Raw genomic sequence first — 27,549 nt, 5'->3', positions numbered from 1 at the left:
AGTCGGACAAACCGCAGGTCTTCACGGACCCGTCGAACCTCCAGCGTCATATCAGGACCCACCACGTGGGCGCGAGAAGTCACGCGTGCACCGAATGCGGAAAGACGTTCGCCACCAGTTCCGGTCTCAAGCAGCACACTCATATCCACAGCAGCGTGAAACCGTTCCAGTGCGAGGTGTGCTTCAAGGCATACACGCAGTTCTCGAACCTATGCCGACACAAACGCATGCACGCTGATTGTCGTATGCAGATCAAATGTGTTAAATGTGGACAGTCCTTTAGCACGGTTACCTCGTTATCAAAGCATAAGCGATTCTGCGATTCGACACCGCCGACCGGTCCACCTGGTGCCATGCCGCAGTTACCAACCCCAGCGCCGAGTCCTTTTCTGGTCTATCCGAGACCTCCGGTCAGTCTCCCAGGGGGTTTGCCTTTCTATCCACCAAGTTTGATGGGACCCTATCCGGGAATTTTCCCCAACGCTCCTAACTTTTTGAACACTCCGCTCTTGTTCCCGCCGAAAGTTGAGGAAGCTGAGAAAAGGAGCGACAGTCCAAAGAAAGAGCGCTTCACCCCGCCGAGAGTACTGCCGCAGCATAGTAAAGTATCTCCATCCACTGCTGAGGAGGCTACGTCCTCGTTCAGACCATCTCCAGCTAGGCCACCTGTCCAGCCGACTCCCGAGAGCGACGACGATCCCTCTAAGAAACGGGAGACCAACAGAAACAACGAGAAAAAGACGGATTCTGAACATGCCCCGGCAACCACGAACGAAGAGACGACAGATCAACCTTTAGATCTGAGAGTCCAAACGAAGAAGGAACGGACGAATTCGAACATCGCAGAGAGGAAGAGTCGTAGCCCGTCACCAACGCCAGCGCCGATGGAAGAAGCACCACCTCCTCCAGATCCTCCAAAACCCGAGGAAGAGACGCCCGTGCCAATGGAGGTCGATTCCAAGGATATGCCCAACAGCCCGCAGCTGAGAACCAGCCTACCCACGGAACAACCACCTACCACCACACCACCGCACATGGCGTATCCCAGACCGATTCACCCGATGTTGCTGGAGGCCATGTATCGCGGACCAACTAGTTCCTTTCCAGGATTTCCAGGTGGACCACCGCCTCCTGGTAGTGCAACCCCGGAATCCAGACTGCTACCACCGCTACCACCCTTTGGACCACCGCGTGGGCTTCCTTTTTTAGGGACATTTATGAACGGGCTCAGCGGCGCTAGGCCAGGAGGCGGAGGATTCGATCTGCTTGCCAGGCCGCCGTTGGGACCGTTCCCCGGTGTGAAGCCGTTCCAAGAGGCCGTGATCGCGCCTCATCACCATCATCATCATCATCACGCCCACGGCAAAATGAAAGACCGATATTCCTGCAAGTTCTGCGGGAAGGTGTTCCCCCGATCCGCCAATTTGACCAGACATTTGCGTACGCATACCGGTGAACAACCTTACAAATGCAAGTATTGCGAGCGATCCTTCAGCATCTCCAGTAATCTCCAGCGGCACGTGAGGAATATTCACGACAAACAGAGACCTTTCAAGTGTCCACTTTGCGAGAGATGCTTTGGTCAACAAACAAATTTAGACAGACATTTGAAGAAACACGAAGCCGACGACGGTAGTGGCGTTGTTTCCGTGGCGGATTCACCGGGGAGCAGCAACGAAAACGAACGAGAGGATACGTACTTCGACGAAATCAGATCGTTCATGGGAAAGGTGACTTATGGTGGCGAGGCTGGCTATGGATTGCCCCCACACCCGGCCTATTTACCTAGTCGACTTCACGAGATGCACGAGTCCAAGATGGAAACGGAATACGACGAAGACGAGGATAGCGAGGAAGGAGTCTCTCCTTTGGATGAAACGGATGGCTTGTCACCCGCAGAGGCTAAAGAATCCACTCCACCACCGCAATACGATCTGAAGCTGAGGGAGAAGCAGGAACTGCTCAACAATAACACGGCCGAGCCTGTTATCGAGATTTCCACATAGCCCATAGGTCGGATAGTTTGAAGAAGATGGAAATTATTCGCGGAAATGCTGTTTTAGTGACGCACATAGAACTGTTACAAAGGTGTTCGTCTTGATGTAACTGTTATAACCGTAGGAAAATTCGATCTATCGTGTTTTCAAATAACTCGTCGTGAAAAGTGTCAGTTTGAGAATTTCGTCGCTGACACCGTGACTTCTTTGAAGTTGAACTTTCTTCGGGGTACGATAAGAAGATGTTAAAGACGTTAAATAAAAGTGCGTTTATAATAATCCGCAGACATTTTTGGATTCGGTGGGCTTTTATTTTCCAAGTTTCTATTTTCTTTTCTTTTTGCACCGCAAGAGTGAGAATGTAAGAGAGATCGAACGAAATTCACTGTCCTTTCTCATACACGAACAAATACATATACACGTACACACCCACATATACACATATTCACGTTCGTTACGGACAAGCTGTTCAATAGCGTAGTTCCTACAGGCTCGTTTTCATTGTACACGCGCACGTAATTAATAATCGTTCGAACTTTCCCTCTTTTCCCTTCGACGACCTAACTATCGGTCGCTAATCGTAGTATTATTTACTCAAGTTACTGCAAGTTATTTTGCGTCGTGCGAAGCTGTCTTACGCGAAAGACAGATCCCGATTCGAGTTTCTAAATCTCGATTACCCTCCTTTAATAGTATGTATATTCACGCAAGACGATCTAATCGTACAGCGATTCAAAGATATCAGAGCCGGGAGAAGATTAAGCATCGACGTTTTTTTCTTTTTAGAGAGTAGTTCGATGGTTGCAATTCTCGACGGAAGCGAATTCAAGGAACCTCGTGGAGCTCGTGCTCGAATAGGTAGAAAAGTACGTGCATATGTCTGATGTTAGTCGGCTCGAAGCCAAAGCGACGAGGATAACGATTATCGAAGCGAACGTGTAATTAAAAGAGTAACGTTTTATGAGAATCTGTGTACAAATTTCTATTAGGTGATATAACGTTTGTAAAAAAGAAGAAGAATAGCAAAGTTCTCCACAATTTTTAATATATATATATATAGATAGATATTATACATATGCATATATTATAAATATGCGATCTTATCAATTTATTGTGACATGGGTTACGAGAAGTACTTTATAGAGACGCATAATTGTTACGTTTATTTCACTGGATAATAAATAAGCGGATCGCGTGTGTTTTCATCCAGTTCTCGATGTTCAAGAATGATGCTCGTGAATGTTCAACGAAACGAACATCTGAATTTTGTACAGGCGTAGGTGTGTACGGAATCGCAAAGAAAAAGAAAAAATAAAGTTATTTCCCTTGTTCTTTTTTTTTTATCATTCCCAGGCAATGTTTGTGAATAGCGTTTTGATAATGGCGTTGACAACATAGGAAGTTATCTTGTTTTTTCACGTAAAAGATTACGAATACATGCTCTACATATCTCTTCTTCTCTCATCCTTTTCTCTAATAGACGATAACAAACTTACAGTTTGATTAAGCATACTTACGTCGATCATACTAATTAAGAACGATTATACTATGAATCTATCTATACATATTGTATAAAAGCATTCTGTAACTTCATTATAATTACTATTAAAATATTACACTTCAAATATGACGATTACTATTAATTAACTCATCATTAATTACCCAACACCTCTTTCTATAAAAATTTGCAGTATAGTATACAAATACGTAATTGTACAAATATGTAAGTGTTTATTGCAGAATTATTTGATAGAAAGCTCACATTTTCCCGGGGATTACTTATTTATGTACATACAAGTACCATGTATCGAGAGAATAGTAAAACATTCAAAATATTTTGGATATTTAATCGAAGATTTTCATACTTTATCAATCGACAAAATTTCTATATAACGTACTATTTCAATTTCGCGCGCGTGCCAAAGCTGCTCGCGCGAAAGAAGAACGTGGTTCTTTAGCCAATTAGAAAGCAGCAAAGCGACGCCTTGCGCGGGACATCATTTACCTGTCGAAGATCGCGTCGTTTAAACGTGTTATCCAGCGTGAGATAAAGTGCTTAGTACAATTTTGTTACTTTTGTTACTTTTGTAGACTTCTTAATTAATATTTAACTCGAATTTGTGGTTTTCCTGTATGCAGATCATTAATTTATTGAATAAATGATATCCACGGAAAATGGGTTAATGGATACGATGACAATCAATGGTTAATTCAATGACGTATCAAACAGTATGTACTAAACAATTATATTATTATCAATGCTATTAAGAATACTGAGATGAAATTGGAAAAGATTACAAAGATGTCTTTTTTCATTTGATTATACATATATCATAAATAGAATTCTAAACGGTTAGAATGAATGTTCTTAATAAACTTTTGTACTTCTTTCGTATTGTTTCCTTAATAGACTGTAGTAATACATATCTTTTAATAGATGTTTTAATTTAAAATCGATTGACTTGATTTTATTGTGTGTATGTATGTAATCTCATTTAAGAGATTGCATTCAGTCATACTTTGTTGCATTTCCCGCGTGAATTTTTTATGGTATCGCCATCTCACGACTTTTATCAATAATTTTTATTGTTTTAAAGAAGACGCCATTACAAGTTCAGTTTTTGGCGCGTAACGTTATCGTGCTCTTCCAGCAACTGTTTTGTCAAGAAATTCTGGATTTTTTACAAAGATTTTCGAGTATTTATAAAATGTGATATGGTTTATTACTAGAAGATACGTCGCAGCCTTCGGTAACACAATATAATCCCTAAAATCATTTATATTGCATTTAGAGTATTCGTTAATGTTCAGTGTAGCGATGCATATTTTATAACATTCACAAATATTTTATGCTTTCCCAAATATCGTTTTAACATGTAACTTTGTAACAGCAGTATTTTTAAAAACAAACGCTCGGTAAAGGGATGAAGAAAAGCATGTAACGGTATGTAACGGCCCTCCTCCCCCTAACAGTTATACTTTCAGTGAATGTTTTTATGATCGTGTACAATGCGATTAATAAAGTCAGTGTTTGTTTTGTAATTGTAATTTCAATATTTCTCAGAGTAGAATATCTCTTATTAGTACCTTCGTCGGTTTAGTTATCGAACGCGATGGTAATTTTTTATTTTTCTTTTTATATATAGTTATTTTTTTAAATATTCCTTTTCAGTATTCGAGTCAGTGCTCAAGAGGATAAAGCATCTTCTGGAGCCTAGCAGTGTATGTATTTTTGCACATTATTCATCCATTTAGTTTATTCTTTGTATATTGCTTGAATTATTTTAATAACTACTGAAACGAAGCCTCAAAGTTTCTCTCTATTGAATTATAAAATCTAAATTTCAAATTGTTCTATTAAAGTTTCAATTCTTATAGTAATTACAGTTTATTAAGTTTAATAGAATTTTATGATTCATTATCTTGGACTTTTGAAACAATCAAACAATCAACACTGTGGCTTTAAGAATAAATTATAATGTTATATATTTTGTTACAGCTTCCCCCACAATCTTCACTTCCTCGTGTTCTCTGGATAGAATCTTACGGTACTGCAAAAGCCAGGAGTATAAATATTGTACTTCAATTAACGCCATTTCCTTCATTTTTGTCTTAATCATAATTAATTAATCAAGGAATAAAATTTGCTGAAAATTTTTATTTTAGCCTATTACATTAATAAACTGTACAATTTTGTCTTCAACAATAAATTATATGTATACTATTGAATGTGTTGTTACAGATATTTCATAATCTGTACTTCTACCATAAGGTTCGATGATTTTTCCGGGATGACAGCCTTCATGATGGTTTCTTCTGAAGTATATCAAAATTATCGACATCGTCCATCGTCCAAATGTAACTGTGAGTCGCATGCTTTTTTGTTCCTCCGGTCACTCAATCATGTCGTAGAATAAAAGGTTCGAATCGACACCGGTGACTGGTAGTATCACGAATTTTTTACGAGCATAGTGACCGCGAGTATTTATTATATCCGTGAGTGGTAGTACAAATTTTCTTTTTATGTGTTTTATTTATTAATTCAGGATAGACCTCCTTGCACATCGCGTTTTTTTATAACATGAACAATGCTATGTAATGTTAGTAATTGATTAATTAATTATGAATAATCATGAATGCACTGAAATATCATATTCATATCGGTCAATTCATGTGGATATAAGTACGCGTATGAGTAAAATATGAATCTTTTTAAGTAAATTATCATTTTTAAAAGTTTAAAAAGTTTTCATTGTATTTCTTGAAGTTTATCTTATACTATAAAAGAGTGCATTTAATCCTGCGCTGGCATGAACAGTTATTAGACATATTCATATTGTAATTGTAAGATACCAGTCGGTATCATTGGCGCGACCACGTTCTCTCCAATGATCAGTTATTATACTCCACGTTCTACGGATAAGGTAGAATACATAACAAGGTTGCGATTTTGTGTTCTCCATTTTATTAACTGTCGGTATTTTTTGACGTATGAGTTTTCATTCATCTTAACTTTTGTTGTCTTAATCACTTCTTATTGAAAGTTTGAAACTTCGATAAAAATATAACATATATATAACAAATATATAACAGTACAGTTATTTTCATCATGAATTGGTATTCAATATAAAATAACACAGTTCTAAATCCAAAACTAATATCACAAGTGTGAATTTAGTTTTCACTCGTAAAAACTATTAAAATTATAAAAATGATTACAGTAACAAATTGGTAAAGACCTCAATTTACAATAAAAATTATCAAATAATTAAATTTGGTTGTATTCTAATGGAAAGTCACTTTTTATGATATCAGCAAACCGTTACCGTTTGATCGATCTTCCGGCACCTTGTCAAGTGTATATATTCAGGTATATAAGAAACACACGTCTCGCGCGCGAGTTCTTTCGTGCTTGGGCCTCCGTACGGTGAGGATTGAGGAAGAACTTCTACGAATAAAGGTATTAGTTTATAACATTTAAACCATTAATTTATTACATTTATCCCACTAATCTATATTGTTTAAGCTATTAATTTATAATATTTAAGCCATTCATTTCTAACAAATAAACTAATAATTTATAATAGTTACACTATTCATTTATAACAATCTATTAGTAATGTAAAACAATTACTCCATTAACTTTTAACAATTATACCAATAATTTATAAGAATATTTAACTGTAAATTTATAACTGTTATACCATTAATCGATAGCAATTGGACTATTCATTTAAATCAGTACCATCAATTCATGGCGATTACATTAAGGATTTACTTTACTTCATTTAATATTAACGAAATCTTTGAAGTCTCTGAAATAGTATTTTACTTCTATTCAGTTTCTCTTTTTAGTTTTAAGTACAATATTTAATATTTCTCTCAACTAATTCGTATAAAGGTGGCAATGCGTATCTGTCTGATTATTTAATACCTTAACTTATTTCACAGTAACGTCATCGACTGCCGTTAGGCTTTTTTCCCTATTTGTTCAAACTAATTGATAGTCGAAAACTAATGTCAAAGAAGTGTGAAATTAGTCTTAGCTTGTAGAAACTATTAAAATGATAAAAATGGATATCGTATTAAATTGTTGGAGGCGCCAATTTACGATAAATATTAAGAAATTGTTCAATGTGATTTTGTTATAACGGAAAAACCTTCTTTTGCTATGTCAAAAGATCATTACCGTTTGATTAATATCTCGACACTTTGTCAAGGTATATAAGGAACACGGAAATCGCGCGCGAGCTCTTTTGCGCCAGAACTGCCGGAGAGTGAACATCGAAGAAGAATTTAAACATAAGGTAAATAAACAAAAACTTGTAACAATAACATTGAACTAGCAATTTATAACGTCTAAACCGTTAATTTACAACACTTAAGCTATTAAACATTTAAGCTATTAATTTATAACATTTAAGCCTTTAATTTATAACATATAAGCTATTGATTTACAATATTTAAGCTATTAATTTACAACATTTAAGCTATTAATTTACAACATTTAAGCTATTAATTTACAACATTTAAGCTATTAATTTACAACATTTAAACTGTTACTTTATACATTTAAGCCATTAATTTCTAACATTTAAACTATTAATTTATAACATGTAGCCATTAAATTATAACATTTAAGTCATTGATCTAAAACAATTACTCCATTAATTCTTAACAATTATAGCAATAATTTATAATCGTATCCTCCCATTAATTCAAAGTAATTATGCTCCTAATTTATAACAGTTGTACCACTAATCGAAAGCAACTCTACATTCATTGATTTATGAATGTATACTGCTGAAATGAATACTGCTTAAAAACTCTTAACTCTAAACTCTTTATGTAAATGGGACTCGAGCGTAGTTACCTCCTCGTGGTGAGTCCCGGTAATTGGTATCGTTCTTCTAATAATAGTACACCACGTACTATTTTGAATATTAGTATTATTATTTGAAAAACGATATCAAGCTAAAAACTACTTGAATATAGTCTTGTCTTGATCATCCAAAATAGTTTGGGTGATCTAGACTGGACTAATACCCCCCCGCGGGGGCACCGGGGGACATCGTGGGACATCGTGGGACACCGTGGGACACCGTGGGATGCGTGCGTTTTAGCCTTAATTAATCATAAGATAGATACCTATGTTATGTACATTGTAAGCTCATTCCGTACAAAGATACTTATCCATCTTGGAACGAAAAATATAAATCTCGTCGCTCTTGATCCCCTCCCTTACCACATTGGAAAAATTGTTCCCGCGATTTATCGGTTCGCGATCGCTCAGTTCTTTCAAACTGCGGCGTGGCGTACTCGCTCGAGCGTATCCCGGGTACGTGCGGGTCAACGTGCACTGGACAACTCTTTGGATTCATAGGTTGCCCAATTACACCTTCCGTCTCGACGACTGCTCGTTGTTTGCCTCGAATCGCGGGCGTTGTCATCAAGCTGGTGATACTTGTGAATCTGTTGACGATTGAGTCGCAGGTCCGCAATGCTGTCCGATTGGTACTTCGGTACTTGGACAGGGACCTGCATTTCACGTCCTCCGTAATTCTGATCGAACCCGTGGGGGTGGACCCCACTGTGCTGTTGGGGCCTTGCCTTCGTAATACGGTTCAGCGGTCCCTCCCCGAGTTCAACATGTTCAGTTGGAGTGTGTTAAATCGCAGGCCCATTTGCTGGTCACTGGTATCATCGGTAAGTGCCATCGACCGTGATAAGATCCAAACGATGTGACAGGAATCGAGCGACGGTCAATGCTTGAGTTTCCTCCGAAGTTTAGGGTTACCTGTGCACGGGGGTACGTCACGTAGGTTTGTTAGTTCCTTCGAGAGATCGCGATTACTTTCGTTCCGGGCGATCCGCGGTTTTTCTTTCATCGTCTGATTGTTGGGGCTCCTTTTCCATAGCAACCTCATTTCTTTTCATTCGTTCCATGTTAGACAAAAGTATCTTTGATACGGAATGTTGCCTATAGGGCTGCGAATTATTGTATGATGTTTGTACTGATCGATGTAATCGTTTTGCGTGAGATACATGTAGCGTTGTGTGGGAGATAGATATTGCGTCGTGTAAGCTTTGTTTTACGTTTGTAAAGATTCGTGTAACCGCTGCGTTGGAGATATATGTTTCGCAGTTAGGCTACGAAACAGCTATCTCTTTACGCAGGCCCATGATCACGTAGAGTCAGAACTCGACATTCCTGCCAACAGGTAGAACGTCGAGACCGATGCATAATGTTAAATAAATCATGGGCGGGTCTCGTGCGTAGTCACCTCCACGTGGTGAGACCTGGTAATTGGCATCGTTTTCCAAAAATTAATCAGTTGATTAACCTTTGGAAAACGATACCAAGCTAAGAACTACGCACCAGTCCAGTTTGGGTCACCAAAAGCCGTCAAAAGAATTTTGGATGATTTAGACTGGACTGCACCGTGGGACACCGTGGGACGTCGTTGGACGACGTGGGACAACGTGGGACAACGTGGGATGCGTGCGTTTTAGCCTTAATTAATCATAAGATAGATACCTATGTTAGGTCCATTGTAAGCTCATTCCGTACAAAGATACATATCCATCTTGGAACGAAAAATATAAATCTCGTCGCTCTTGATTAACATCGTTTGATTAACATCCCCCCCACACCTTGTCAAGTTATATAAGCAACACGCAAGTCGCGCGCGAGCTCTTTCCTGCTTGAACTCCCGAAGAGTGAACGTCGAAGAAGAATTTGAATATAAGGTAAATAATAAAAAGCAAAACAATAACATTGCAACTAGTAATTTATAACGTCTATGCCATTAATTTACAACACTTAAATAATTAATTTATAACATTTAAGCCATTAATTTATAGCATTTAAGCTATTAATTTACAACATCTAAACCATTAATTTATAACATTTAAGCCATTAATTTATAACATTTATACTATTAATTTACAACATCTAAACCATTAATTTATAACATTTAAGCCATTCATTTACACATTTAAACCTTTAATTTATAACATTTAAGCCATCGATCTAAAACAATTACTCCATTAATTCTTAACAAATACAGCAATAATTTATAACCATATCCTCCTGTTAATTCAAAGTAATTATGCTCTTAATTTATAACACTTGTACAACTAATCGAAAGCAACTCTACATTCACTGATTTAAATGAATACTGCTTAAAAACTGTTTATGTAAATGGGACCCGAGCGTAGTTACCTCCTCGTGGTGGGTCCCGGTAATTGGTATCGTTTTCCAAATAATAATACATCAACTACTATTTTAAATATTAGTATTATTATTTGAAAAACGATATCAAGCTAAAAACTACTTGAATATAGTCTGGTCTTGATCATCCAAAATAGTTTGGGTGATCTAGACTGGACTAATACCCCCCCGCGGGGGCACCGGGGGACATCGTGGGACATCGTGGGACACCGTGGGACACCGTGGGACAACGTGGGACAACGTGGGACAACGTGGGACAACGTGGGACAACGTGGGACAACGTGGGACAACGTAGGACAACGTGGGACAACGTGGGATATGTCTTGACTCTCAAATCCATTCTGAGTCCATTCTGTACAATGATACTTATCTGACTTGGAATGAAATATAAAATTCGATTCTTCTTTGCCACTGAATCTTGCGATTATTTTGTGCACGGGAGTGCGTCGCGAGAATCCATTGATTCTTTCAAAAGATCGCGAACGAACGAGTTCGCGCCGCGATTTGTCTTTCATTGTCTGTTTGTCCGAGCTTCTTTTTATTTTCCCATTTTTAAGGGAAGATTATTGTGGTGATGTTGGAGAATATTAAACAGTTTAGTACAATGACTCAAATGTTCCTTTGGCAAGACGCGAAATTGTATATGCTTTGTCAATAGCTTCGATTAAATAAATTATTGTTCTATTTCCGATTTATGAAATCATTCTCGTATTTCAAACGAATTTTTATCGAATTGTCTTATTATTTCAAATTGAGTTATATCTCAATAAATCACTTATGAAATTCAATTTCTTTTGTTGTATTATGTGAATTTGCTACTGCTAACGTCATAAACTTGCAACTTGGTAATAGTTAGATTTAAATACTTCGAAACAAGGTTTCGCGTGAGTTTGTCAAGTATTCCTTAAGTATATTTAGTGGCGAACTTTTGAATTCTTGCAAATATTTTCCAATATTTATAACTCGCGAGTATAGTGTATTAGTGGAATGTATATTTCGTATTCTAATAACGAAAATTCACAGTATATATTCTAATTGCGAACAGTATAATTCTGGCAAGCGATTGCATTGCATTCACGATATTTGTAAGCATATTTGTTAGCTATCGAGAAATAACTCACAATTTTCAACTTACATTTTCATACTTGTTCCAATTTCTTAATAATAATTTTTAAGTATAAAGAAATAGCAGTATTTTCTAAATAAACGTTCGACAGAGAAAAGAAGGAAATTGTCGAAACGATATTTCGCTTCTTTTCCAGTCCCCACCCACCCCGCTCTTAAACAGTTTTATTTTCAGGAAATATTTGTGACCGCGCGCAATGCGGTCGTAGAGTCAGTGTTTGCTACGCGATAATTTCTTTTCAATATTTTAAAATCACGATAGTTTTGATTAAATTCGATCGAATAATCACACGCGAAAGTAATAAAATTTTATCAATAATATTTGTACGCGATATTAGAGTTCTTGTTCGCCGATCATAATTTAAGCGGTCGCGGTAACGTAGTCTTTTATTTTCCTTTCTTTATATATTTCTTCTTTTGAATATTCGTTTCCGGTATTAGAGTCAGTGCCTCCCTCAAGAGGATAAAGCCTCTCCAGGAGCTCAAGAATGTAAGTAGTTTTATATATTGTATTTCAATTTGTTCTATTTAGTATATTTTGTTTGAAATACTGTTAATTATAAAATAAAAATGATTGATAATTCAAAAAGCTGTAAATGTCCTTTTTAATTGAAATAAAGTCTTAAAGTCTTAGCATTAAAGTACAATAAAACTGTCTGATACGTATAAAAAATCACTGAATATTTTGTTCTCAAACTTTTATATTAGAGTTCCAATTTACATACTTATTAGAGTATATTCTTAATTATTGGTAAAGTTTCGAGTCTGTTATTATGTATTAACGATATTAATGATATCTTATGTTTGGTTATAGACATACCACTGCTTCAACTTCTTTACTTTCTTTAGGAATCTTCTAACAGTGGCTCAAAAGCCAGGAATGTAAGTATCTTTACATATCGTACTTCGATTATGTCTATTCTGTATATTTTTCTTTGATCACTATTAATTAAGAAATACAATTTGATTGAAAATTTGGCAGATTAGAATCTTCTGGGGTAATTCTTTCATTAAAATAAAATAAGTGTTAAAGTCTTAGTACCGAATTATGAAACAAATGTCTAATGTATTTCAGAAATTATTAGATTCTTAATTTCTATATTTTTTACTTTCATATTAGAGTTTCAGTTTTTATACTTACCAAAGTTTATTAGTATTTCAATCTTTATTATTACTAAAGTTACTACAGTTAATAAACTTTCATTTTTCATTATCTCCAACCTTATAAATAATCAACAATCACTCATCGTGTTTTGTTCTGTAACAGATTCTTCGCAACCTCCATTTCCACCACTGGACCCTACACAGTTCCTGATGATATTCGTCCTCTGTTTCTCCGCTTCGAACGGTGAATCGCATGCGTTTCTGTTCCTCCGGTCACTCAATCATGTCGTAGGACGAAAGGTCCGAATCGGCACGAGTGACTGGTTGTATTACGTAGAATTTTTTGCGAGCATAGTGACCGCGGGTATTCTTCATACCCGTGAGTAGTAACACTCCTTTTTCAAATTTATTACTTTAGGATAGGTCTTCTTGCACATCGCGATTATAATAATTAGTTTTTTAATAATTAGGTTCAACATATGCACTTGAAAATATATTCGTGTTACTTATAAATACGCATGTTAATATTCCGTATGAATATTTGCAAATGGCAAATATCTACACGAATATACCTGTATGACATAAATATACTTGATTTTTAGCTATGAATCGATCGTGACAATATTAAGTCACGTTCGTTTATTTCACTTTGGCTAGAATGAGTTAAAATTCATTTTTTCCGTACAAGAATGTGTGATATCTTACGTGCAAGAAGGCACTTCGCGACAGGCAGATTTTTGAATCAAAGCAATAATTTTGAACACTGCTTCTGCACTTTCGAGTATATGCTTTGATAAAAAGATCGCCTGAGATTATTTCTTTTTTAGTAATATATTTAGAGTTAATAATTCCATTTGATCGAGCCTCAATCCTTTTCAATTAACGCTACCTTTTTTGCAATATTAAAATTTTGCTCTAATTTGTTAAATTAATAAAGTAGAGTTACTTAGTTACTATTAAATTAATAAAGTAGATTTAATCAGAAACGAAGTAGTAAAATATAAAATCAAAGAACGTTAGTCCGTTAAATAAAAATTACACAAACTAATCATCTTTTTAGATCAGGATTTCCAGGTTTAACCCCTTCCGTGCCCATTGTCAGGATCTCATTCACGTGCCCAGGTGCTACTTGAATGGGAGAAAGATATTGGGCACGATGATCTAGAATTAAGTAATGTAATAATTTCTCAGCGACTGACGACGCGTTAGTGTATCGTGCACGACGTATTTTCCACATTATGTATATGTGTTGTTAGGCCGTGGAATTGCGTCGTTTATTCTCATTCGTTACAATCTCAAATACTAAAAATGTCGAGACATATATCGATTCAATTTACGTCTCGATACAATCACAATTTCTGATAATATCATCCACGCGATTAACTGCAACCACGCTTTTAATATTGCCGTAAATTACAATTACAATTCCAAGTTTACTTACATTTATTTTAACGATATCATTTCCTCAGACGTGTTTATCACGTTTTACGCAATGGTCACTAGCCTTCGTCAGTCGATTTCAGGAAAACGGTACGTACCTTAGAGTATGCATGTTGTGTTAAGCTCGGGTGTCGGAGGCGTCCCGGGACGTCCTCTCTAGTGTAGGACCTTTGCACCCGGGCGTTTGTGTGAGAACCGTGGAGCGGGTGTGTTGGTGTGCCTGTTTTGCCATTTTTTAAATATAGCGCTAGGTAGGATAGGTAGTATACTTTCTGGTATGTCTGTTAATTATAAGTAGGTAGGGCCGGGCAGGTTGGCACAGTCTCTGGTCGGGTAGGCACGTTTTCGTGTGACCAACCTGTTTCTGGAAATTTATTTGAAAAATCGACGGTGAAACCGGCACGAGTAGAGCATGCTCTCGTCTCTGGTTTTTCCTATCGATTTTTCGAATTTCGCGGTCGCGGTCGCGAGTGGGCGAACGAACGTTTATTGCTCGAGCACGCACGTGCGAGTGAGCAACGATCACCGCTGTGATCGTTGGTCAGTCCATGTGCACTTCAATCAGCTTCCGCGGTTTATATTTTTATTTTCAAATTTTTTTTTTGTTTGCGATTTAGAAGTCTCGAGCTTAGATTTAAGTTTCAGCGGGCATTGCGCCCGAAGAAAGAAAAGGCTATAAGCCGAAGAGGCCCGGCAAACTGCCACTCAAGAGGGCAACTACTAATGGCTCCCCATCCTCTGGGTCATCCAGAGCATGGGAAGTCATTATTGTTACTACTTTGTCACTATGCTCGCTTTTAGTATTTTTAGTCGTAGTAGTAGTTTTTGTTTTTTTGACCGATGTATATATCGGTCCATCGTCCTATTGGGCAAATCGCGATTTCTCTTATTAGTGTCGCGACAGATTAATTACGGGTTGTATTAGAGTAGCGAAATAACATCGCGGCTTTTTATTAGTGTCGCGAGAGAATGATTACGGTTTGAATTAGAGTTGCGATAAAATGATAATCGCGTTTGCTTTAGAGTTGCGAATTACGATATCGCGATTGCCTTTTGCAATTTTTATTATGAATTTTTAGAATTTCCTATAGAACTATACGTATCAGAATTTATCCTGTTTTCTATTGTTTAGAATGAGATTATAAAAATGTTATTTTTCAATTATTTTTATAGTATTGCAAGTAGCAATACCAGAATATTTTTCATATTTTAAGTAGTAATTTTCATTAAATTCAGTTTAAAAGTTAGCGTTGCGATATTGTTTCATCGCGAGTTCTACTAATTTTTCCTGTTAGCGTTGCGATAACGAATGATCGCGTTTTCTTAAGTAGAGTTGCGTTTATAAAATGCCCAAACTCTCCGACTGCATTTGTCGGACACTGTTCCTGGATCACACGATACAGCTGCAAGAGCTGTGCAAGTGTGATCGTTCATCTGCAACCTCCTAAATGGTTGCACTGCGATATGTCAGCCCTCCACTCGCGATTTTTCTTATTAGTGTTGCGATAAATTAATTGCGGGTTGTATTAGAGTTGCGAAATAACATCGCGGCTTTGCATTAGTGTGGCGAGAATATGATTACGGTTTGAATTAGAGTTGCGATAAAATGATAATCGCGTTTGCTTTAGAGTTGCGAATTACGATATCGCGATTGCCTTTTGCAAATTTTAGAATTTTTCCTGTTTTCTATTGTTTAAATTAGATTATAAAAGTGTTCACTTTATTTTATAGTATTGCAAGTAGCAATACCAGAATATTTAAAATAGCTTTTTCATATATTAAATAATTATTTTCATTAAATTCACTTTAAGAGTTAGCGTTGCGATATTGTTCCATCGCGAGTTCTACTTATTTTTCCCTTTAGCGTTGCGACAACGAATGAACGCGTTTTGTTAAGTAGAGTTGCGTTTACAAAATACCCAAACCCTCCGACTGCATTTGTCGGACACTGTTCCTGGATCACACGATACAGCTGCAAGAGCTGTGCAAGTGTGATCGTTCATCAGCAACCTCCTAAATGGTTGCAGTACGATCCCTCGCTATTAGTGTTGCGTATTGTTTAAATACGAGTGCGTAGATTTAAATTTATTAGCGTTGCGTCTCAAGTTTCGGGAATTTTCAGACTTTTCTTCTTTTTTATTTTAATGATAGATTTATTGATATTGCAGATATAACAAAGCACTCTTCGCGTTTGATTTTGAGAATTTTCTGCTTCATAAATATTAGTAGTAAATTAGCGTTGCGAAACAAGAATATTCAGTTCCACTCTCGGCGTGTTGATCGGGTTTATATAGAGTGGAAGACGATCGAATCTTTGTAGCCCTTCTGGCTACTGCTTTGTTTTTTTTTCAGCGCCCCTTATTAGTACGTTTATTACTGAAAATACTGCTAAAAGACTTCTGTAATACTGCTAAAAGATTTCTGTATCAGCGTTAACGTTACCATGACTGTTAAAATACAGTACTTTATTACGAATGTAATATATATACATACATGTATGAAATTGTGAACGATTTTAACACGTAACGAAGTATTATAATGAAATATCTTAATATTGCTACGAAGGCTTGAAATATTTTAAAAAATTTAATTCATTGCTATTAGAATTAATGCTGATGATTGTTCGTTCTTAGAACCATAGCTGTTAGAATCCTTTCGGCCGCGATATTGTCTATCTTTTCACAGTAACATAAAAGTAACAGTATTTTTATAAATATTCGAATTTCATTTGCATGAAACAAGAGTTCATTCGCGATTATCGTCACGTTTGTAGCAAAAATTCTGCAAAATATGATTTATGCGCATATCTTTCGGTTCACTATGTTGCAAGTCACCATGTTGTTGTAGGAAATAACAGATACCGTTGAAAGTTAAAAGACAAAACAAGTGACTTTATAATAATCAGATTTTCTCTCATCTTAGTTATTTCATATGAAATTTTCAAGTTTTAATTCAGTTTATATTCAATTACTTAAAATTCTCGTTTTCAACGTTACCCTAGTTTCGATTAAAAAGATACAAATAATTCTCTATATTTGCTAAAATTTAATCAATAGTAATTTGATCTATAATTGACCATTATTAGTAGTTTATTTTTCGTATATAAAATGTTCTCGTTTTAGAGATGACTGTTTCTTTTATATTTATCAAATTCGGTAAATGAGTTTGTTTCAGATTTATTAATTTACAGAAAATACATATCAGTTACATATTTCAACGTTTCATAGCATATTAAATATATATGCTAGAGGCCCTTTTTTCATAGTCTGATTGTTCTTGATATCACATTATTAAGAGAAGTATATTACGGTATCGTCAGAATTTATAACTTTCGATATCTTCAAAAGTTTAGCACAACGAGTTGTATGTCCCTTTCGCAAGACTCTAAATTGTATATGCAGTATCGGTATTTTCATTTTGCTTCTCTCGATCCAAGTTAGACAAATGTATCTTTGTTACCCAATGCTGCCAGTATGGTTGCGAATTATTGTACAATATTTGTACTGATCGATGCAATAACTTTCGCAGATTAATCAGTTGATTAATTTTTGGGAAACGATTAAATCGATCAGCACAAACATAGTACAATAATTCGATACCAAGCTAAGAACTACGCTAATACAGTGCAGTTTGGATCACCAAAATCTATGAAGAGAATATTAGGTGATCTAATCTGGACATACGTGGGACACCGTCAGACACCGTCAGACACCGTTGGACACCGCTGGACACCGTGGGACGACGTGGGACGACGTTGGACGACGTTGGACGCCGTGGGACGACGTTGGACGCCGTGGGACGACGTTGGACGACGTTGGACGACGTTGGACGTCGTGGGACGACGTGGGACGACGTTGGACGACGTGGGACGCCGTGGGACGCCATGGGACGACGTGGGACGACGTTGGACGACGTGGGACGCCGTGGGACGCCGTGGGACGACGTGGGACGACGTGGGATGCCGTGGGACGCCGTGGGACGACGTGGGACGACGTTGGACGACGTTGGACGACGTGGGACGCCGTGGGACGACGTGGGACGACGTTGGACGACGTTGGACGCCGTGGGACGACGTTGGACGACGTGGGACGTCGTGGGACGCCGTGGGACGCCGTGGGACGCCGTGGGACGACGTTGGACGACGTTGGACGACGTTGGACGACGTTGGACGACGTGGGACGACGTTGGACGCCGTGGGATGCCGTGGGACGACGTGGGACAACGTTGGACGACGTGGGACGACGTGGGACAACGTGGGACAACGTGGGACGACGTTGGACATCGCGGGATGCGTGCGTTTTAGGCTTAATTAATCATAAGATAGATATCTATGTTATGTGCATTGTAAGCTCATTCCGTACAAGGATACTTATCCATCTTGGAACGAAATATATTAATCTCGTCTCTCTTGATCCCCTCGCTTACCACATTGGATAAATTGTTCCCGCGATTTATCAGTTCACGATCGCTCAGTTCTTTCAAACTGCGGCGTGGCGTATTCGCTCGCGCGTATCCCGGGTGCGTGCGGGTCAACGTGCACTGGACAACTCTTTGGATTCATAGGTCGCCCAAGGACACCTCTTGTCTTGGTGACTACTCGACGACTGCTCGTTGTTTGCCTCGAATCACGGGCATTGTAATCACACTGGTGATACCTGTGAATCTGTTGACGATCGAGTCGCAGGTCCGCAAAGCTGTCCGATTGGTACTTCGATACTTGGACAGGGACGTTACATTTCACTACAGGGGCATTTCACGTCCTCCGTAATTCTGATCGAACCCGTGGGGGTGGACCCCACTGTGCTGTTGGGGCCTTGCCTTTGTAATACTGTTCAGCGGTCCCTCCCCGAGTTCAACATGTTCCGCTGGAGTGTGTTAAATGGCAGGCCCATTTGCTGGCCACTGGTATCATCGGTAAGTGCCATCGACCGTGATAAGATCTAAACGACGTGACAGGAATCGTACGTCACGTAGGTTTGTTAGTTCCTTCGATAGATCGCGATTACTTTCGTTCCGGGCGATCCGCGGTTTTTCTTTCATCGTCTGATTGTTGGGGCTCCTTTTCCACAGCAGCCTCATTTCTTTTCTTTCGTTCCAAGTTAGACAAATGTATCTTTGATACGGAATGTTGCCGATAGGGTTGCGAATTATTGTATGATGTTTGTACTGATCGATGTAATCGTTGTGTGTGAGATACATGTTGCGTTGTGTGGGAGATAGATATTGCGTCGTGTAAGCTTTGTTTTACGTTTGTAAAGATTCGTGTAACCGCTGCGTTGGACATATATGTTTCGCAGTTAGGTTACGAAACAGCTATCTCTTTACGCAGGCCCATGATCACGTAGAGTCAGAACTCGACATTCCTGCCAACAGGTTGAACGTCGAGACCGATGCATAATGTTAAATAAATCATGGGCGGGTCTCGTGCGTAGTCACCTCCACGTGGTGAGACCTGGTAATTGGCATCGTTTTCCAAAAATTAATCAGTTGATTAATCTTTGGAAAAGATACCAAGCTAAGAACTACGCACCAGTCCAGTGTGGATCTCCAGAAGCCGCGAAGAAAATTTTGGATGATCTAGACTGGACTGCAACGTGGGACAACGTGGGACAACGTGGGACAACGTGGGACAACGTGGGACGACGTGGGACAACGTTGGTTACCGTGGGATGCGTGCGTTTTAGCCTTAATTAATCATAAGATAGATACCTATGTTATGTACATTGTAAGCTCATTCCGTACATAGATACTTATCCATCTTGGAACGAAAAATATAAATCTCGTCTCTCTTGATCCCCTCCCTTACCACATTGGAAAAATTGTTCCCGCGATTTATCGGTTCACGGTCTCTCAGTTCTTTCAAACTGCCGCTTGACGTACTCGCGCGCGCGTATTCCGTGCACGTGCGGGTCAACGTGCACTGGACAACTCTTTAGATTTGGCCGAAACGACGTTTCGCTTCTTTTCCACCCCCCCCCCGGCCAACCTTAATCAGCTTTATTTTCAGGAAATGTTTGTGACCGCGCGCAATGCGGTTGTAGAGTCAGTGTTTGTTACGCTATAGTTTCTTTTCAATATTTTAAAATCACGATAGTTTTGATAGTTTCAAATTCGATCGAATAATCATACGCGAAAATAATAAAATTTTATCAATCAAATTTGTACGCGCTATTAGAGTTCTTGTTCGCCGATCATAATTTAAGCGGTCGCGGTAACGTAGTCTTTTATTTTTCTTTTTTTATATATTTATTTTGTTGAATATTCGTTTTCGGTATTAGAGTCAGTGCCTCCCTCAAGAGGATAAAGCCTCTCCAGGAGCTCAAGAATGTAAGTAGTTTTATATATTGTACTTGAATTTGTTCTATTTATTATATTTTGTTTGAAATATTGTTAATTATAAAATAAAAATGATTGATAATTCAAAAAGCTGTAAATGTCCTTTTTAATTGAAATAAAGTCTTAAAGTCTTAGCATTAAAGTACAATAAAACTGTCTGATACGTATAAAAAATCACTGAATATTTTGTTCTCAAACTTTTATATTAGAGTTCCAATTTACATATTTATTAGAGTATAGTCTTTATTATTGCTGAAATTCCATGTTTCTTATTATGTATTAACGATATTAATGGTATTTTATATTTTGTTATAGACATATCAAAGCTTCAACTTCTTTGTCTTCTTTGGGAATGCCCCAATGGTGGCTCAAAAGCCAAAAATGTAAGTATTTTTACATATCGTACTTCAATTATGTCTATTCTGTATATTTTTCTTTGATCACTCTCAATTATGAAATACAATTTGATTGAAAATTTACGAGGTTAGCATTTTCCGAGGTTGTACTTTCATTAAAATAAAATAAGTGTCAAAGTCTTAATACCGAATTACGAAACAAATGACTAACATATTTCAGAAATCATTAGATTGTTAATTTTTAGATTTTAAACTTTCATATTAGAGTTTCAGTTTTTACACTTATCAAAGTTTATTAGAATTGCAATCCCCATTATTACTATAGTCACTAAAGTTAACAAACTTTCATTTTTCATTATCTCCAACCTTTTAAATAATCAGCAATCACTCATCGTGTTTTGTTCCGTAACAGATTCTTCGCAGTCTCCATTTCCGCCACTGGACCCTACACAGTTCCTGATCATATTCGCTGGGGTGGCGCAGCATCCAGGGTACGTCGTAGGACGAAAGGTCGGAATCGGCACGGGTGACCGGTTGTATTACGTAGAATTTTCTGCGAGCATAGTGACCGCGGGTATTTTTTAAACCCGTGAGTAGTAACATTCCTTTTTCAAATTTATTAATTTAGGATAGGTCTTCCTGCACAGTGCGATTATAATAATTAGTTTTTTAATAATTAGATTAAACATATACACTCGAGAATATATTCGTGTTACTTATAAATATGCATGTTAATATTCCGTATGAATATTTGCCATATGTACTATATCTTTCGTACAACATCGTGCGAAATCGTTTACGTTTCTGAATTTCACGGTCTTCTTCTCTACGACGAGGTAAGCCGCCCGCTGCTTAGGCTGACTTTCTTTCATTCGTGTAAGAAGGTTTGCTCGTGTACAGGGATATTTTAGATACTTTATCTTAGGGAAAAAGACAAAGCCGAAAACTTTTTTCATTCCTGATTTTCGTCTTATTTCGTAGCCCAACACTTTGCATACAATAAAAGTTTCTAGGAAGGTCAGTAGGATGTTATCTTAATCCTACGTGCCAATATAATAACCTCAATTCACATTAGAATTGTATTTTATCCTGTTATATTTCGTTTCAACGCTAAAGTATAATATATTGTTTCTTTCTTTGAAACATAATTCGCCCTGAAAACAAGTCCTTGAGCATAGTCTTTTCAAAAATTTGACAAATCCTAAAGAACTGCCATAAAACGAGGCTCTTTGATTTACTGCTCTTTGATTTAAGTCGATTAAGTCGAAGAAACAGAGGAAGGGTGGATGGGATCGTGGATAAGGTGGGTCTCTATCCGCAGCAACCTCCACGCTGGTGAGACCTAGGCGATCGGTATTATTTGATGTGCAATTGGTAATTGCATTACTGCACATGATACAGTCATTAATTATATGAGAAATGATACGAGCTGATTAGCTGCGATCGCGATTTTAGTAAGTTTTATTAAATAGTTTAGTTTCATTGATTTTGAGTACGAGTAAAGACGACATAGGTTTTTATTTCGTAGTTCTTTTTGAGTAAAATATCATTCTCAAAAGTTTTAAAAATTGTCATTGTATCTCTTGAAGTTTATCTTACGATATTAAACATAATTAAAATAGTATGAGAAGTCAATGTTGTTTCTACTTTATCGCTAGGTTCTCTTCTAGTATCTGTATTTGTACTATCTTCTTTTCTTTTTTTCCCCGATGTGCATGTCGGCCACTAGAAAACTGTGATTATTTTAATTAGTGCTGCGAGTAATTAACTACAATTTAAATTAGAATCCTGAAGTTATCTTTTTGCAGTCCGAGGTAGAGTTGCGAAAGAATGACTTTGGTTTGAATCGATATCGTGATAAAATGATGATCGTATTTGATTCACCATATCTTTGATCGTTACCTGTTATAATTTCTAGAAGAATAATCTTAGGAGTGGTAATAATTTGTTTTATTTTAATCTGGTTCAGAGAGACGTCAACTTTTAATCGACTTTCTAATATCGCGATTTGTAGCTGTCACGAATAATTAAAGTAACTTTTCATTTAGATAAGAATAGTCATTTTTATTGAATTCATTTTAAGAGTTGGATTGTTTAGAGATTGTCTTAATTACTTTCACAGTTAACGTTGCGTTAATGAATGGTCGCGCTCGTTCAATTAGTATTGCCCCTATGAATTGCCCCATAAATCTTCCACTGTAATTGTGGAAACCGGTTTACCTGATCCGACTAAGATAGTTGCACAGAGGTGGTTTCGCATTAGCAGCCTCGAATATGGCTGGAACTAAAGATCTCGATATCAATGTCGCGTACATTTACATACGAATGCGTAAATTAGTATTTTTCAGTGTTGCGTAAATAATTGAAACATCCCACTATGGTATGTACCGTTGGCAATTTACCACCTCTTTTTTTTTTATCAATAATAAATAAATCAGTATTACAAATAAATGCGATAAAACATTCTACGATTCAGTTTGAGATTTTTCTATTTTATAGCAAAATTTTCCAAATTCGTGTCGCGTAATAGTAAGAACGTTCCTCTCACGGTTTGTTGATCGGGTCTATGTAGAGTAGATGGCCCTTCTGGCTACTAAGTTGTTTTCTTTTTCAGCGTCTCTTAATGCTAGAGCGTTTATTCTTAAAAATACTGTTTAAAAATATACGTGTTTGATTTGATTATGTTATAAGAAGTATTTCATTTTTTAAATACTATGTAATTGCCAATTTTTCGACATTTACATTAAAATCAGTAACATCGTCAGTCGGTATAGTAGGGGATGACTTCGCGGCTGTTACATTCCGCGGTCGATAAAGTTCAGACAGTATAGGCGTAGACGAGTATTAGTCACTGGTGTCCTCTATCCTGTTTCTAGTCAACGATACGAAACACTCATCTTCTTCCAGGTCGGTATTTCAAAAAGTGAAACACAAAGTTCCCTTTGATATCACGTTTATTCTGTCCTTAGTCAAAAGTCAACAGCCTGATCGAAACTCCGAACTTAGTTACGATTTAAATAAATCTTGTTACGTGATATCATTGACTAACTATACCTTATCGGCGGTAATACATAATTTAACATTTTAGCAGGACGTTTCCAATATTTACCACGCTATAAGTATGATTGGTACATAATATGTATTTCGATATAAGTTGTATATATCTAAAAGCTTATCAGATTCAATTTACTATAATGTACATTTTTTAATATTACGATTTACATTCAGATGTTCAAACGTAAAATCAAATTCAAATTTTCTAATTTCCAAATCTAGATTCAAGTTCTTGTATTCAGATTCGTACCATTATCGACAATAAATAAAATGGTCGATTTCCATGAGTTCAGTTTCATCGCAGCTCACTAGATCGCGTTGCTCGGTACTTTTAACTCGTGTCCCGATTTTTAAAAATGCAAATTTACGAAACGAATGGTTGCATCCTTTTAATCAATTCTTATTATACTATAACTCAATGCATGATAGAATCACCGCGTGTAGAAATAAGACACTGAATCGCAGTTAAACGAACGATTAAACGTGTCGTGATCAAAACGATCAAAACGGACAAAGTTGCGCAATAACAAGCTAATTGGCTGCCGGTGTCCCGCGTTGAATTAACGAGCGTTGAACTTTGCCTTTACACACGTTATAATTGTTTCGATCGAATTCAGACGCCTACTCGATTCGTTGCATTATACTACGCTTCGACTTTTCATTCAACATCGTGCGATCGAACAATTAACACGCGCGCTTAACGCACCATTCATAGTGTATGTTTACGGAAGCAAGACGACTTCCATTCTGCTACTGAAATATACAGCGAAGGAAAGAAAACGAAGCAAAGAGGCATCGAAAGTAAAAGGGAAAGGTACGAAAGTTCTTCCACCGTCGAAACATCGAGGAAGATCGAAGATTAATAACGATCGTGCGTCCTTATGTACTTTCAAGCAAAAAGAAGCCGTATTGCAAGGAAAATCAAAGATAAACGATTCGTTTCGATCGAATTATCATCATTGAAAATTTTAATGGGATATTTCTAACGTTCATGATTATTTGAAACCCTTTGGTGGTCGTCTGTTTAATAATAACGGAAGTTATTGAGAGAGCTGCTGGCAACAGAAAGAACACACGATAAGAACTCGTTGCATTATTTCACGCTTCGATAAATAGGAAGACAAGTGATTCGCCTTGTTACGTTTAAAAAAGGAAAACAAAACGTAAATCCATGCAGATCGAATCGTTCGTTTCTGCGACTTTGACTCTAGTCTAATTGATTCCGACGATGCTGCGCTTCTTAGTCCAATTATATAATCTAATTACGCCAACATGATTCTCCGAACTTAGTTCAGCCGTAATTATTACCGTAAATATAGATTAAAGCGTAACGTATAACTTGGCTAATTGAAATAATTATATTGTAATTGAACGAAGTATAAGTTCATTCGGTATCGATTGCCGCTAATAAAAATAGAACTCTTGGCTACGCGAGCATTTTTTCTTCGCCGACATTTCGTTTCCGAAGCTTCGATCGAACTTCGAGGCTGTATAAGGCGGAGAAGCGTTCCCAGGAGGCACAGCACATTTTTAATTATCCAGTATCGACTGGAAAGAATCCGAACTGCTTGTAAAGAGCAGCTTGGTTGATCAAGAAATCGGAATGCGCCGGTAGAAAAAGAGGACGGCCCGTTTCTTTGGTTATCCTTGCGAAAGGAACGTAAGGAGCGGTCCACGAAAGATCTACGGCGATTCACGAAACTATCGACGATCGATCGCGATGCGAGCGATCAGCGAGTAGCGATCGGTAGCTGAACAACGGTGAAGTAATAATTCTACGCGCGAACGAACATTATTGCCAACGTGATGTTGACAAAAACGCTTAAGCTAATCACGAAATTCTGCGCGCTCTTTGGCCGCGTTTAGAAAGTGGAAAAAATCCGTCGTAGCGGCCGATTCGCTGCTACCCGGCACGCCGATCTCTCGTCTAGCTACCATCGTTCCTCGCTTATTGTCGTATCTCCGTCTGTGATTCGGACGAAACCGCCCCTTCTCCATGTCTGCCGCGTATCTCCATAATAACGCGTTTTTCCGTCTTCCCTTGGATCTTTATACAGGAGCTAACTCGTGTCTAAGAACGATTGCGTATCCATGGAAAGTAGGTACCGGATAAGACGAGCGATATATAAAATAAAATGGAGAAAATTCTATTTGCAAAGCGCTGCAGTAAGATCGTTATTCGGTGCACTTTGGACAGCCGAGAGACAGTCGGTGATTTCTGAACGTTCTGTAAATATACGTACGCCGAATATATCATTTGGGATGCGAAAAAGAAGAGAAGCGCTACCGACTCTGTCGTATCCCGATCGATGCTGCGGTGGTTTCCGCGATGGCATCCGGTTGCGAACGATCGAAACGTTCGTTTAGGAGACGGAGCAGAGAGGCTGGCAGCGCGTGTTTTTCTCGTCTCTCATCTCGCCACGTCGCGTCTCCTTTCATTTTAACGCATGATCGCGCAGCCGATTCGAACGCGCAACACACCCACCGATCTCTAATCCGCTGTTCTACGCACCGTCGCGCCAGCTTCACCGGAATAGAAAACGTCGCTGCACACGCCGCTTCTCCGATACTTTTTCGTCGATGTTGCCGGTCAATCGGAACGCTTGAACTACTCCGACTAAAGTATTTTAATTAATTGACTCGTTTGTAGGATATCTCTTGCAACGAGTTGCGAGGAAACGGAAAAAAGTATACGAGGGTGCAAAACGAAGAGTCGGTTGGGCTGTTAAAAAGATTTATTACAAGCGAAGATCTACTCGTTATATTAAAAAGTAATGGAAAACCTAGTAATAATTTGTTTCTGTACTGAACGTATTACCAACGTACTTACCAGCTACCCACACGCGTTAGATAGCAACGCGTAAACGCGCAACTCGCACGATTTACGATCGCCATTCGGAAATCTGTCTTCGTTTGCTTTTCTCGGCTCGCAATACTGCTTTCCAAGAGATCGTGAAACGAGAGCCAGGAAAGAGGATCGCGGTCGATTTCTTCTTCCGTCCCGTGCCAAGATCGATTCGCGATCTCGCGAGTTTACACCGGAACGTTGAACGCTGCGTACGCGAAACCCTTGCTCCATTCGTTGCGCCAAACGCTAAATATAGATTACTTTCACTGTTTGACGAAACTCGATAGAAGCTGATATCGCTGGACATTTTTGCTTATTAGAGGATGAAATGCGACGACGCGATTCGTCACCGATTATCCTGGGTCGTTTCGTTAATCTGTATCGTATAAAACGCGCAAGGGCAGACGAAAGATAGAGTCGATTGAAATATCGCATAGACACACGACAAATTGCAAGACGCAACTTCGAATATGATGCAGTCCGCGCGATCCTTCTCGCGGCTGTCCTCCATTACCGGCGTTCCTTCGGTTGTAGCACGTCGAGATAAACAAGCCG

The 27,549-nt window shown here is 38.0% G+C and overlaps 1 protein-coding gene and 1 long non-coding RNA gene across 5 annotated transcripts in view; one reads left to right on the top strand and one right to left on the bottom strand.

Moving 5' to 3' along the window:
- The window catches only part of LOC132904946 (histone-lysine N-methyltransferase MECOM-like), a 56,455-nt gene extending 52,831 nt beyond the window's left edge, over positions 1-3,624 (top strand). For 3 of the 4 annotated variants that reach the window (XM_060955801.1, XM_060955799.1, XM_060955803.1), the window contains one exon: positions 3-3,624. In XM_060955801.1, coding sequence (XP_060811784.1) covers positions 3-2,006 — 2,004 coding nt within the window. In that variant the 3' untranslated portion in view covers positions 2,007-3,624. The remainder of the gene's footprint in view (positions 1-2) is intronic. The other variant, XM_060955802.1, reaches the window with a different exon arrangement.
- LOC132904956 (uncharacterized) overlaps positions 1-27,549 on the bottom strand; it is a 181,158-nt gene that overhangs the window by 96,905 nt on the left and 56,704 nt on the right. The gene's annotated exons all lie outside the window — the stretch shown is intronic.

The sequence above is a fragment of the Bombus pascuorum genome, chromosome 3 (assembly GCF_905332965.1).
Source record: "Bombus pascuorum chromosome 3, iyBomPasc1.1, whole genome shotgun sequence".
NCBI lineage: Eukaryota > Metazoa > Arthropoda > Insecta > Hymenoptera > Apidae > Bombus > Bombus pascuorum.
This window is presented reverse-complemented; position numbering and strand designations above follow the sequence as displayed.